Source organism: Calliphora vicina, chromosome 2 (assembly GCF_958450345.1).
Source record: "Calliphora vicina chromosome 2, idCalVici1.1, whole genome shotgun sequence".
Taxonomy (NCBI): Eukaryota; Metazoa; Arthropoda; class Insecta; order Diptera; family Calliphoridae; genus Calliphora; species Calliphora vicina.
The window spans coordinates 125,693,418-125,705,880 of NC_088781.1; the positions used below are offsets into that span (position 1 = coordinate 125,693,418).

The window sequence follows — 12,463 nt, forward strand, 5'->3', positions numbered from 1 at the left end:
GTAATTTAACTTAATGTTAAAGATGACCTTATTTTGATAGTAAATTATTATAAAATTATAGAGAATTGCGTATTGAAATAAATACAAATTTAAACAATTAATGGAAATGGGAACAGATGAAATGTTGGAAGGGACTTGCATAACGAATCTTGATTAGGAATGGTATGGTATTAAGTATGCTTAGATTTTTTCCATTATATATTTTTCAATTTCCAAATAAAACTATTTTTTTTAACTTTTTACTACCACACTTAAAGCTTGTTTATTATAATATTTTTATTATTTAAAAATCATTCAAAATTTTCTCCATTCTTGTTGAGATTTTTGTTCATTTAAAGCGCACTGCCAGCCATCTAAGTGATTTTCTTAATTTTCTTTTTAGAAACTTCAATTTTTTATGCAAATTAGTTTTACACACTCTGATTATATTCAAATTCATACCATGACAAAATAATTCAAGTAAAAGCATTAAACCTACAACAGAAAAAATTAAAACATACAAAAAAAAAGAAAAAGAAAAGAAAATTCAAACCAGAAAATAATGAAAGAAAAAAGAAAACATTTATTTTCATTAACAAAGTGTTAAAATGTTAGTTACCCTACCTGCCATCGTATAACCCACTATCAGCACTATAAAGGCTCCCTGCAGCATGCGCAGATTAAGGGGTTGTATGATTTGTGTATCCTGTGGTTTTTTCATCTCTGCATTATCGGCACTCTTGCCGCTCGCCTCATTTGAAGTATTGGGCTCTTCGGTTTTTGTTGCCAACTCAGTGGGATCTTCTTTAAAGGTTTTCTTATTTTTCTTATTCAAGTCCTTGCCAATCATGCGCGATTGTGTTTCATATTCAGCTGTGGTCATTTTATCTAAAATGCCACCTTCGAACAAATGAATGAGTCTAAATATTTGTAATTTAATTGCTAGAATTATATGACCATGACCTTGTTAATACTTCACTTACACATCGTTTAAACTGTCCAGAAAAGGACAACCAATTTGTACAGCCACAGCTGAGTAGCGGGTATATAGTTTGTGGCTTAATTGAAAGGATTTAGAGCCTAGAACAAATGATTAGGAAATGAAAGGATTGTTAAGTCTATTATTAGAAATTTTAACAGCTGCTTAAGAACATAAGTGAGGACATTTCTTAATAAATAAAGGATTTCAATTAGTTTTGCTTTCAAAAAAAAAACACTTTGAAAATTAAATTTTTAAAAAATTTAAAAAACTTAAAAAAGCGAGATTTACAAGGCGTATCACATTTTCAAAGGCGTATCTTTTTATAACTTGTATGTCATTTTAAAGGGTATATATCTGTCATTTATTCTCACTTAGTTATTGAACATTATAGTGCAAAAAACGACGATTTTTTGCTTCGTAACGCTTATTGGCCAAGTTACTAACGATTTTAGATATTTTGAGGTTTTATATAAAAAATCAATTTTTGGTCAGAAATATGAGTGATCACAGATAGAGCTCCTTTTCTTGATTAAACGCTTATTGGCCTAGTTATTAGCGAATTTAGATATTTTGAATTTTTATATTAAAAATCGATTTTGGGTTAGTGATCACAGATCGAGCTCCTTTTCTTGATTAAACGCTTATTGGCCAAGTTATTAGCGAATTTAGATATTTTGAGTTTTTATATAAAAAAAATCGATTTTTGGTCAGAAATATGAGTGATCACAGATCGAGCTCCTTTTCTTGATTAAACGCTTATTGGCTAAGTTACTAACAATTTTAGATATTGTGAGTTTTATATAAAAAAATCGATTTTTGTTCAGAAATATGTGTGATCACAGATCGAGCTCCTTTTCTTGATTAAACGCTTATTGGCCAAGTTATTAGCGAATTTAGATATTTTGAGTTTTTATATAAAGAAATAGATTTTGGGTCAGAAATATGAGTGATCACAGATCGAGGTGCTTTTCTTTATTAAACGTTTATTGGCCAAGTTATTAGCGAATTTAGATATTTTGAGGTTTTATATAAAAAATCGATTTTTGGTCAGAAATACGAGTGATCACAGATCGATAAATCGATCGATCGTAAGAGTCACGTGGTCAATTTTTCATTTCGTATAACCCTAAGTTGGACTATGACCAAAATTTAAAAAAAAAAATTTCTAAATCGGCCCTGCGGTTCTCAACTGATGCAATTACCAACGAACGACATTTGATTTTTATTTATATAGATAATCATTATTATTTTAAATTCAATTCATTCCTAGATACTTTTACAATCTAATTTTCCTTTATTCCTTCGTCTGCTCCAATTTTTTCTGTATTCCTAGATCTATTTCTGTTCCAATTTTATGTTAATTCTCTAATCTGTTTCTACTCCAATTTCTGTTTTATTCTTAAATCTGTTTCTTATGCAATTTTATATCCACTCTTAGATCTTTTTCTGTTTCATCACAATATAGTTTCTAGTCTAATTTAAGTTCCCTTCCTCGATTCTATTCTACTGCAATCTTAGGTTATTTCCTACATCTTTTTCTATTCCTTGAACTATTTTTATTCAATTTTAGCTTCATTCCTAAAACTTGTTCTACTGCAAATTTAGCTCCAGCAGTTTCTAGTACAATTTAAGCTTCATTCATAGATCTATTTCAACCCCAAATTTAAATTCAATAGATATTTGTCTACGTTAATGTTTGCATTACTCCTAAATAAATTTCTTATCCAATTTTTGCATTATTCATATATCTGTTTGTCATCTTTCCGTAATATGTTTAGCTTCCTTACCTCATCTTTTCTACTTCAATCTTACATTAATTTTTAGACCCTTTTCTATTTCAATCTCTGACAATTAAATAATTTATTTCACTATTTGTGGATTAATACATCTGTTTCTACGCCAATTTATGCTTCATTCCTAAATATTTTCCAACTCCAATTTAAGCATCATTCCTAGACCTATATCTATATCCAATTTTAGCTTAATTCATTCATCTGTTTCTACTCCAATTTTTACTTTATTCGTAAAGCAGTTTATTATCCAATTTAGATTAATTTTAGCTTCATTCCATAATCTGTTTCAATTCCAATTTCTGCTTTATTTGTAGATCTGTTTCTTATTCAATTTTAGATTCACTCTTAGGTCTCTTTCAGGTCCAATTGAAGCTGCATTTCTCAATATGTTTCTAGTGTAATTTAAGTTTCCTTCCTCGATTTGCATTATTCCTAGAACTATTTTTTATTCAATTTTAGCTTCATTCCAAATCTGTTTTTACTCCAATTTTAGCTTCATTCCTAAAGCTTTTCCTACTCCAAATGTTCTGTTCTAGTTCTGTTCTAGTTCTGTTCTAGTTCTGTTCTAGTTCTGTTCTAGTTCTGTTCTAGTTCTGTTCTAGTTCTGTTCTAGTTCTGTTCTAGTTCTGTTCTAGTTCTGTTCTAGTTCTGTTCTAGTTCTGTTCTAGTTCTGTTCTAGTTCTGTTCTAGTTCTGTTCTAGTTCTGTTCTAGTTCTGTTCTAGTTCTGTTCTAGTTCTGTTCTAGTTCTGTTCTAGTTCTGTTCTAGTTCTGTTCTAGTTCTGTTCTAGTTCTGTTCTAGTTCTGTTCTAGTTCTGTTCTAGTTCTGTTCTAGTTCTGTTCTAGTTCTGTTCTAGTTCTGTTCTAGTTCTGTTCTAGTTCTGTTCTAGTTCTGTTCTAGTTCTGTTCTAGTTCTGTTCTAGTTCTGTTCTAGTTCTGTTCTAGTTCTGTTCTAGTTCTGTTCTAGTTCTGTTCTAGTTCTGTTCTAGTTCTGTTCTAGTTCTGTTCTAGTTCTGTTCTAGTTCTGTTCTAGTTCTGTTCTAGTTCTGTTCTAGTTCTGTTCTAGTTCTGTTCTAGTTCTGTTCTAGTTCTGTTCTAGTTCTGTTCTAGTTCTGTTCTAGTTCTGTTCTAGTTCTGTTCTAGTTCTGTTCTAGTTCTGTTCTAGTTCTGTTCTAGTTCTGTTCTAGTTCTGTTCTAGTTCTGTTCTAGTTCTGTTCTAGTTCTGATCTAGTTCTGTTCTAGTTCTGTTCTAGTTCTGTTCTAGTTCTGTTCTAGTTCTGTTCTAGTTCTGTTCTAGTTCTGTTCTAGTTCTGTTCTAGTTCTGTTCTAGTTCTGTTCTAGTTCTGTTCTAGTTCTGTTCTAGTTCTGTTCTAGTTCTGTTCTAGTTCTGTTCTAGTTCTGTTCTAGTTCTGTTCTAGTTCTGTTCTAGTTCTGTTCTAGTTCTGTTCTAGTTCTGTTCTAGTTCTGTTCTAGTTCTATTCTAGTTTTATTCTAGTTCTGTTCATAAATCTTTCCCTACTTAATTGTTTTCTTTATTCCTAGATCTATTTCTTCTCCAAACTTAGCCCAGATCTTTTCTTACTTAATTTTTTGCTATATTCCTAGATCTCTTTGTACTTACTCCAATTCTAGCTTTCGTACATCATTTTCTTTTCCAATTTTTGCATCATTGCTTTTCATTATTTTTCTACTTTAGCAACAATTTGTTTGTTGTGTAAATTCCAGTCACATTTGTTTGAAAATTTAATTTATTTTAACCCAAAAAACTAACATTATTTTGAGTTCTTCCATTTAATATCTTTCTATTCAGTTTTCTTTAATAATTCCGTTTATTAAAAGTCATGTAGCCATAGAAAATGAGTTTCAATTTATATTTGTACCATAAACATAATAATTTGTTCTCAATTTGTATTTCTTTGGCTTTGTCTATTAAAATGGCATCGAAAATGGTTTAGATAATTTGACAAATTTGACAATTATTTGTGTTTTATTTTGTAGATCAAATCATAGAGAAATATACATAGAGTGGAAACTAAAAAAAATTCAAAGAAAACAATTATTCAAAATAATCACACATGCAAGTGTTGTTTTTGTTTTCCCATAGGTTTTTTTTTACTAATACATTACCACCACTTAGATTTTTCACAACTGAGTTAGGTCTATGACAGCAGAGTTTTCGATCTGTAGATCAAATGATGTGCCCAAATTGATTCTGAAAGGGCTCCAAGAAGAACTTTTGGTACTTTTTTCCAATCAAAAAGGAGTAAAGGGGATTATTTTGGTACCTTAAAACAAAGATAAATACACATAGATCGGAAACTCTCTTTTCAACGGCCTAACTCAGTTATCTAAAATCTAAGTGGTGAGAACTGAGATAAAAACACATAGATCGGAAACTCTCCTGCCAAAGACCTAACTCAGTTGCCAAAAACCTAAGTGGTGAGAATGTATTAGTAAAAAAAAACTATGTGAAAGGAAAAACATCAATCGTATAGGAGATTAATTTGAGTGACTTTTTTATTTGTGTCTTTTTCCAGTTTCCGCTCTATGTATATTTGCCTTAAAATACATAAAGTACCAACTTTAAATTAAAGATTTTCTTTAAAGGAACGCAAAATTCATTAACATTTCCATTTTCCTCATACTGTTTACTACATTTACTCACCATATTGTTGTATATTAAAAAATAAAGTCTCTCTGCCACCCAACACCGCCTTATTCTCCAAGCCATCAGCTATCAATTGTATGCCAGCCTCTACCGAATCAATTAGAAAACCCTCCTCATCAGGACTTTGTAACTTCATTAAAGCATATAGCTGGCGGAAAATTTCAGTGCCGTTCTATAATTAAGCTCAAACTAAAACTAGTTTCTATTAAAAAAAGAAGATAAAAACCCACCTCCAACATTTCCAAAGAAGAACTCTCCTTTTCCACATACAACAAATAGCCATCATGGATCATAACACTTTGTAAACGATGCAAAGTATTAATGGGTCGCTCACGGGCGGGTCGAGCAAATTGTGAAGTCAATTGGGCTGAATAGACATCGGCCAAAACATAAGTGGCTGCTATCCAGTAGACAGTCATTAGGAATTTGGCTCTATAGCCATTGTATAGCTCTTGACAAGCTGGAATTTAGAAAATATTTAGAAATTGTTTTTTGATATTAAAATTAAACTCACATTGTTTTAAAAATAGTTGTACGGTAAACCATATACAGCGATTGAACAGATTAGGAGGCAATTCATCCATTCCCTGGGGCGCACGAAAATGTTGTTCCATTTTAGCCAGTCTTCTTTGAAACTGAGTATCCATTCGAGTGATTTCCTTAATGTAGCACATGTGAAAGGCTCCATGTTTGGATATTTTCTTGGACAATTTTTTCACGGTGGAAGGATGCCAACGATAGGGAGTAGATATAACAAAATAAAATACGGGACCCGATACTATGATTGTTAAGATCAAATAAGGCCAGACATCAGCCTTGAAAGGTCTTAATATGGCTAAAGCCTCATTTAAACGGCGCGGAGCATGAGTAGCAAATGCTCCGGAATCGGCCAAAGTGAAAAAAGAAAACTCTATAGCCTTGCGACGCTCCCAACTTAAGCCCACATCACCCAAAAAGAAATCAGCCAGCTGAGTGCATAAAGAGAACAATAGAGAATCTATTGGATATATTCTTCCTACAACTTACCCCTATCTGCAGCATTCCTATGCCTCCTGTAAATGTATCATTGGCCTCATTATCAGTTCTTAAGGAGCCCTGAGTCCTACCATGAGCCTCTATATAAACAAATTCAAAATTCATATGCTGGGCCAGCAATTGCAACAGGCGATGATCTCTTCCACCCGTAACATTGACTTCTTTAAACTCTATAGTGTCTTCAGTTAAAGGATTCTCCTCAGATATCGTAAATTCCAAAGAATTATTGTTATAAGAATCATTGTCATAATTAACCCAAAACCAAGGAGGGGACTTAAGTAAACAATGGATTATAACAACTATTTGTTTGTAATAAAACATAGGTACTTACATGAAATACTGGCACTCTAAAAACACGCCCCTGAAAATTCGAATACACAGTTTTAGCTAAGGACAATAGAGGTTCCTTACTAAGACCCAAATTGTCGCCATCATACCAGCTAACCAGTTTTAAACGACCCAAACCATCTGCATAAGCTTGATTGTAATAAATACGAAAACTAAAACAAAATTTATTTCAACAGATTAAATTTTAAATATATAAATTATAGCGAATCTAACTCACGCCCTTTTCCTGGGCCTTGTTATAACCACCGCCCTCACCGGTTCCCGAAAGTTAACCTCAGCTCTTTTGGGCGGATATTTTGCACCCCAATAAAATATAAACAAACTTAAGCGATGTGCCAGCTTGCGATCATGTATTCTTTGCATCAGATCATAGGGTTTACAAAATATCAAATTCACACTCTCTATGGATCCATGCAAACTGGACTCGATAAATTTGAAAAACAGTTCAGTATCATAGAAAATCACCGATTTGAAATTTAGCGTGTGTAAGTTTTGTAGAAATTCATCGATGTGTAGTTGTAAATTTTGATTTTCCTCGTCGTGTAGTTGATAATCGTCCCAAGAGTTGTTGAAAGTTGCCTTAGGTCCCATCAAAATGGCCAGTTGGTTGGGGTGGAGGCTCTTAACGATTTGGGAAAGGCCTGAAAGAATATGAAAGAAATGTAATTGTTCACGTTTTGCATTCTCCTCCCAATTTCTAATATTCGTTGCCTTAAATTTAATGGATACTAATGGTAAATGTTTTCATCGGCAAAGGAATAGTACAGTCATTTAGAAAAATATGAAAAAGAACGGATCCTTGAGGTAACGATGAATTAATCGTGAAATAGTTTGATCTTCATCAACTCGTGTAGTGCCTTCTATGAGAAAACTCTATACAACGTTTTAGAAATATGTAGAGCCAACACTTTACACTCTCCAAAACGGTGATTGGAAGAACACAATTTCTCCTCTACGAAGGCCATATTAGCGGTCACTAATTAAATTTTACGACTGCAGAGCAAAATTCTATTGGTTGATTAGTTTCAGGTTATAAACTTGAATGTCTATGTTTTTTCTACTGCTAAGACCAAAGTATTGATTGTCAAGACGCAGATTGTGTGTCTACTTTATAGAGATGCTTTTTAAATAACACAGGTCAACAGCAAAAAAAGCTTCACTAGCCACTATATAGATTTGATGCATCATGGTTACCTAAGTACAAATATGGTAAAATTTTTGAATTCTATGGATAGATTTTTATACCCATCACCTTCGTGAGAAGGGTATATATAAGTTTGTCATTCCGTTTGTAATTTCTACATTTTTCATTTCCGACCCTATAAAGTATATATATTCTGGATCCTTATAGATAGCGGAGTCGATTAAGCCATGTCCGTCTGTCTGTCCGTCTGTCTGTTGAAATTAATTTTCTGAAGACCCCAGATATCTTCAGGATCCAAATCTTCAATAATTCTGTCAGACACGCTTTCAAGAATTTTGCTATTTAAAATCAGCAAAATCGGTCCACAAATGAATGAGATATGAGGAAAAAACCAAGACAACCTCGATTTTTGACCTATTTTTGACCTATATCTGGATTACTAAGACATTAATATAGATATCTATGGATATCTAATGATAGATATTTAAAGACATTTGCAACGACGTATATAAGACCATAGTAAGTTGGACCTACAATGGGTCAAAATCGGAAAAAAAAATTTCAACCCGAATTTTTTTTTCACAAAAAAAAAATTTAAAAAACAAAAAAAATAATTTTAAAATTTAAAAAAAAAAAATTTTAAATTTAAAAAAAATTTAAATTTAAAATAATCGAAAAATTTTTTTTCCAAAAAATGAAAAAAAACAAAAAAAATTAAATTTTGTTTACCTAAAAATATTTAAAATTTTGAAGTATAATTTGGTGAAGGGTATATAAGATTCGGCACAGCTGAATATAGCACTCTTACTTGTTTTTAAAGATTTTTTTTTTAATTTTAGGAATTGTCAATTTTTTAATTAAAATTTTATTGTATGAATTTTTTTTTTTTTTTGAAATTTTACAATTCCATTATTTTCATGAAAATTCTATTCAAATTCTGGAGTTGATTTAATTTTTTTAATTTTACATTTTATTATAACCAGGGAAACCAAAATATGCAAATGCATGTTTTTTCTGGTGAGTCTAATGAGCACATGGATAAGATATTTACATGTTTCAGAACTATTTAAGAATTTTGGCATCGATTTGTTAGTGCACATTTTGGCATATTTTACCCTTAAATGCATATTTTTGCATATATTTGTTTTAAGAGCATATTTATGTCATATTTTTGCGTTTTTAGAGCATATTTTACTGTTTAATAGCATATTTTGACTTTATCAAAAACAAATTTTGTCTTACTTATTTTTCGCTGTTGTGTTACAGGTTTTTACTTCCTTTGTTTAAAATTCAAAAAAAAAAAAAAATTTAAAAACAAAAAAATTTTTTTTAAAATTTAAAAAAAAATAAAAAAACAATTCGAAATTTTTTTTTCCAAAAAATGAAAAAACTGCAAAAAAATTTTTGTTCAGCTAAAAATATTTAAATATTTTATTTTGAAGTATAATTTGGTGAAGGGTATATAAGATTCGGCACATCCGAATATAGCTTTCTTACTTGTTTTAATATAAAATTAGCACTATTTTAATAATACCGCCATCTAAATATCAAATTTTAGTTCTAATTCAAACATAACCGTTCTAAGTTTTAAAGAAATATTGCCTTTTATCGAAAGAATATTTTCTATGTATAAAAATGTTTTCAGATCCAATAGACAACGATTTTTATTTGATAATTTAAGTCAATATTTTGTAATTTATTGCAATAACCTAAATTGAAAAAAAAGTGACTTTATATAAAAAATGCTAGCATTTACTAATTTTAGTTCTTCAAGTTTCTCCAACGAACGCACACCAGCCTGTTCTTATTTATTTGCAAATAAAATATCTGAACTTGTACTGCATACTTTAGGGTGTTTATACCCTACACCACAATAGTGGGGAAAGTATTATGCGTTTGTGCAGATGTTTGTAACGCCCACAAATATTAGTCTAACACCCACCTTAAAGTATACCGATCGACTTAGAATCACTTACTGATTCGATTAAACGATGTCCGTCCGTCCGTCTGGTTGGCCGGCTGGCTGTCCATGCAAACCTCGTGCGCAGAGTACAGGTCACAATTTTGAAGATATTTCGATCAAATTTGGTACATATTACTTTTTCGGCCCAGGGACGAAAACTATAGAAACTGGCTGAAATCGGTCCATTATTTCACCTAGCCCCCATACAAAAGTCCTCTCGAAATTTGACTTTATGGGTCATAAATGTTTAATTTATATATGTATCTACACAAATTTCGCTCCAAATAAGTTTTATATAAACTGAATTAATGTCACCTAATTTTATGATGATCGGTCCATTATTAGTCATAGCTCCCATATAGACCCACTTGCGCAAATCACTTTAACGTGCATAAATCGCTTAAAAATGTTGGTATATACACAAAATTCAACAAAAATAACTTTCATATAGACATAAATCACACGACCTAATTTCATTGTGATCGGTCCATAATTGGTCATAGCTCCCATATAAGGCCCACTTCCGAAAATCACTCACGAATATAAATTATTGATATTTTAAAAGACAAATATTTTTACTTATTTACTTGGTGTAGGGTATTATATGGTCGGGCTTGACCGACCATACTTTCTTACTTGTTTTTTTGTAAAATTTGTGATTTTTTTTAAATAAGATTTTATAAAATTATGGGTGATATTAAAGAATTATTTGCTTAGTTAGCAATTTTTTATGAAATTAAATATTTTTGCAAAATGAACCTGTTTTTTTTTTGGAAATTTTGAGATTTTTTAAATTAGAGATTTTTTTCCAGATATAACTCAATTAAAAATTTTTTTACGTTAAAAAATCAAGGTTTTTTTTTCAATTAAAATTTTTTTTACATTAATTTATGGAGAATTGGTATTTTTCTGAAATAAGCGATTTTTTTACGAAATTTTAGTTTATTATACCCTTCAGCTTCGTGAGAAGGGTATACATATATAAGTTTGTCATTCCGTTTGTAATTTCTACATTTTTCATTTCCGACCCTATAAGTATATATATTCTGGATCCTTATAGATAGCGGAGTCGATTAAGCCATGTCCGTCTGTCTGTCCGTCTGTCTGTTGAAATCAATTTTCTGAAGACCCCAGATATCTTCGGGAACCAAATCTTCAATAATTCTGTCAGACATGCTTTCGAGAATTTTGCTATTTAAAATCAGCAAAATCGGTCCACAAATGGCTGAGATATGAGGAAAAAACCAAGACTGGATTACTAAGACATTAATATAGATAATATGGATATCTAATGATAGATATTTCAAAGACATTTGCAACGACGTATATAACACCATAGTAAGTTTGACCTACAATGGGTCAAAATCGGAAAAAAAATTTAAAAAATAAAAAAAAAAATTTTAAATTTAAAAAATTAAAAAATTTTAAATAACAATCGAAAAAATTTTTTTCTCAAAAAATTAAAAAAACAACTGGAAAAAAAATTAAATTTTGTTTACCTAAAAATATTAAAAATTTTGAAGTATAATTTGGTGAAGGGTATATAAGATTCGGCACAGCCGAATATAGCACTCATATTTGTTTTTAAATCATTTTTTTTAATTCTAGGAATTGTCAATTTTTTAATTAATCTGTTATTGCAATAATTTTACATTTTTTTAACTACCACTTGATGCCAGAATTTTCCCTATGAGAGATTATGAAAATTTTGTCCATTTTAAGTCTCAATTTCAAACAACTTGAAATTCACTTTTTTCCCATATAATTGCTACTAAATCTTTATTATTTTTTTTTTTTTGCTTTCCAAGACACATCATAAATACTGATTTCACAACGATCAATCACTTTATTAAACAAATAATACCAAAGTTTCCTTTATATTGTCACACACTATTTAAACAAACATATTTATTATACATATTATTTTGCTTAATTTACCTATGGACACATCGGAGATATTCTTTTCTGGTTCTAATATTACCATTGCCTTGGCCATGGCCAGACGCAGCAGTTCACATATAAATATTAGCTTGGAAATAAGCATTTTTCTTGTTGTTTATTTTTTTTTTCTTTTCTCAAATTACACGTTTTTAAGCTTCTAATGTAGGTATTTTTTTTTTATTTTGCGCTTTGGTGGTGTCTTCCTTTAGGTATTCCTGGTATTTATACTCGAACACCTGTGCTTTGGTATCGTATTTATAGTTCTTGCACAAATTTTCTATAGGACTAATTTGTGTATGACTGCAAAGGTTCTTAGTATTTAGTTTGAGGCGTTTGAATGAAGAATACCTTTTGATTAGCAATTATCCTATCATTTTCAGTTTTTAATTTTTCACTTTTCTTTGCGCGCTTGTTTTCTCCTAGACATTTTTTTTAAATATCACCTGTCATATTTGGTATTTGGCATATTGTGTCATGTTATGTGTCAATTTATGATAGAAAATATTTATACAAAGAATATGATTTATTTGGTATCTATATGAATGGAGAGTTCTTTGATAAACATCATAAGGATTAAAGGGATTATTGAGACAAGAATATAAAATATTCATA

General features: G+C 30.5%; 1 protein-coding gene across 1 annotated transcript; it reads right to left on the reverse strand.

Annotated features, from left to right (window-relative positions):
- Positions 1–327: 327 nt before the first annotated feature.
- Positions 328–11,954, reverse strand: Ir40a (Ionotropic receptor 40a). The gene is made up of 10 exons (XM_065500367.1): positions 11,849–11,954; positions 7,021–7,444; positions 6,787–6,955; positions 6,447–6,728; positions 5,935–6,388; positions 5,651–5,880; positions 5,418–5,592; positions 963–1,059; positions 604–899; positions 328–474 (listed from the first exon to the last, which is right to left on the reverse strand). The coding sequence occupies exons 1-10, from the start codon at positions 11,952–11,954 to the stop codon at positions 329–331; spliced, it is 2,379 nt and encodes a 792-aa protein (XP_065356439.1). The 3' UTR covers position 328.
- Positions 11,955–12,463: the final 509 nt, after the last annotated feature.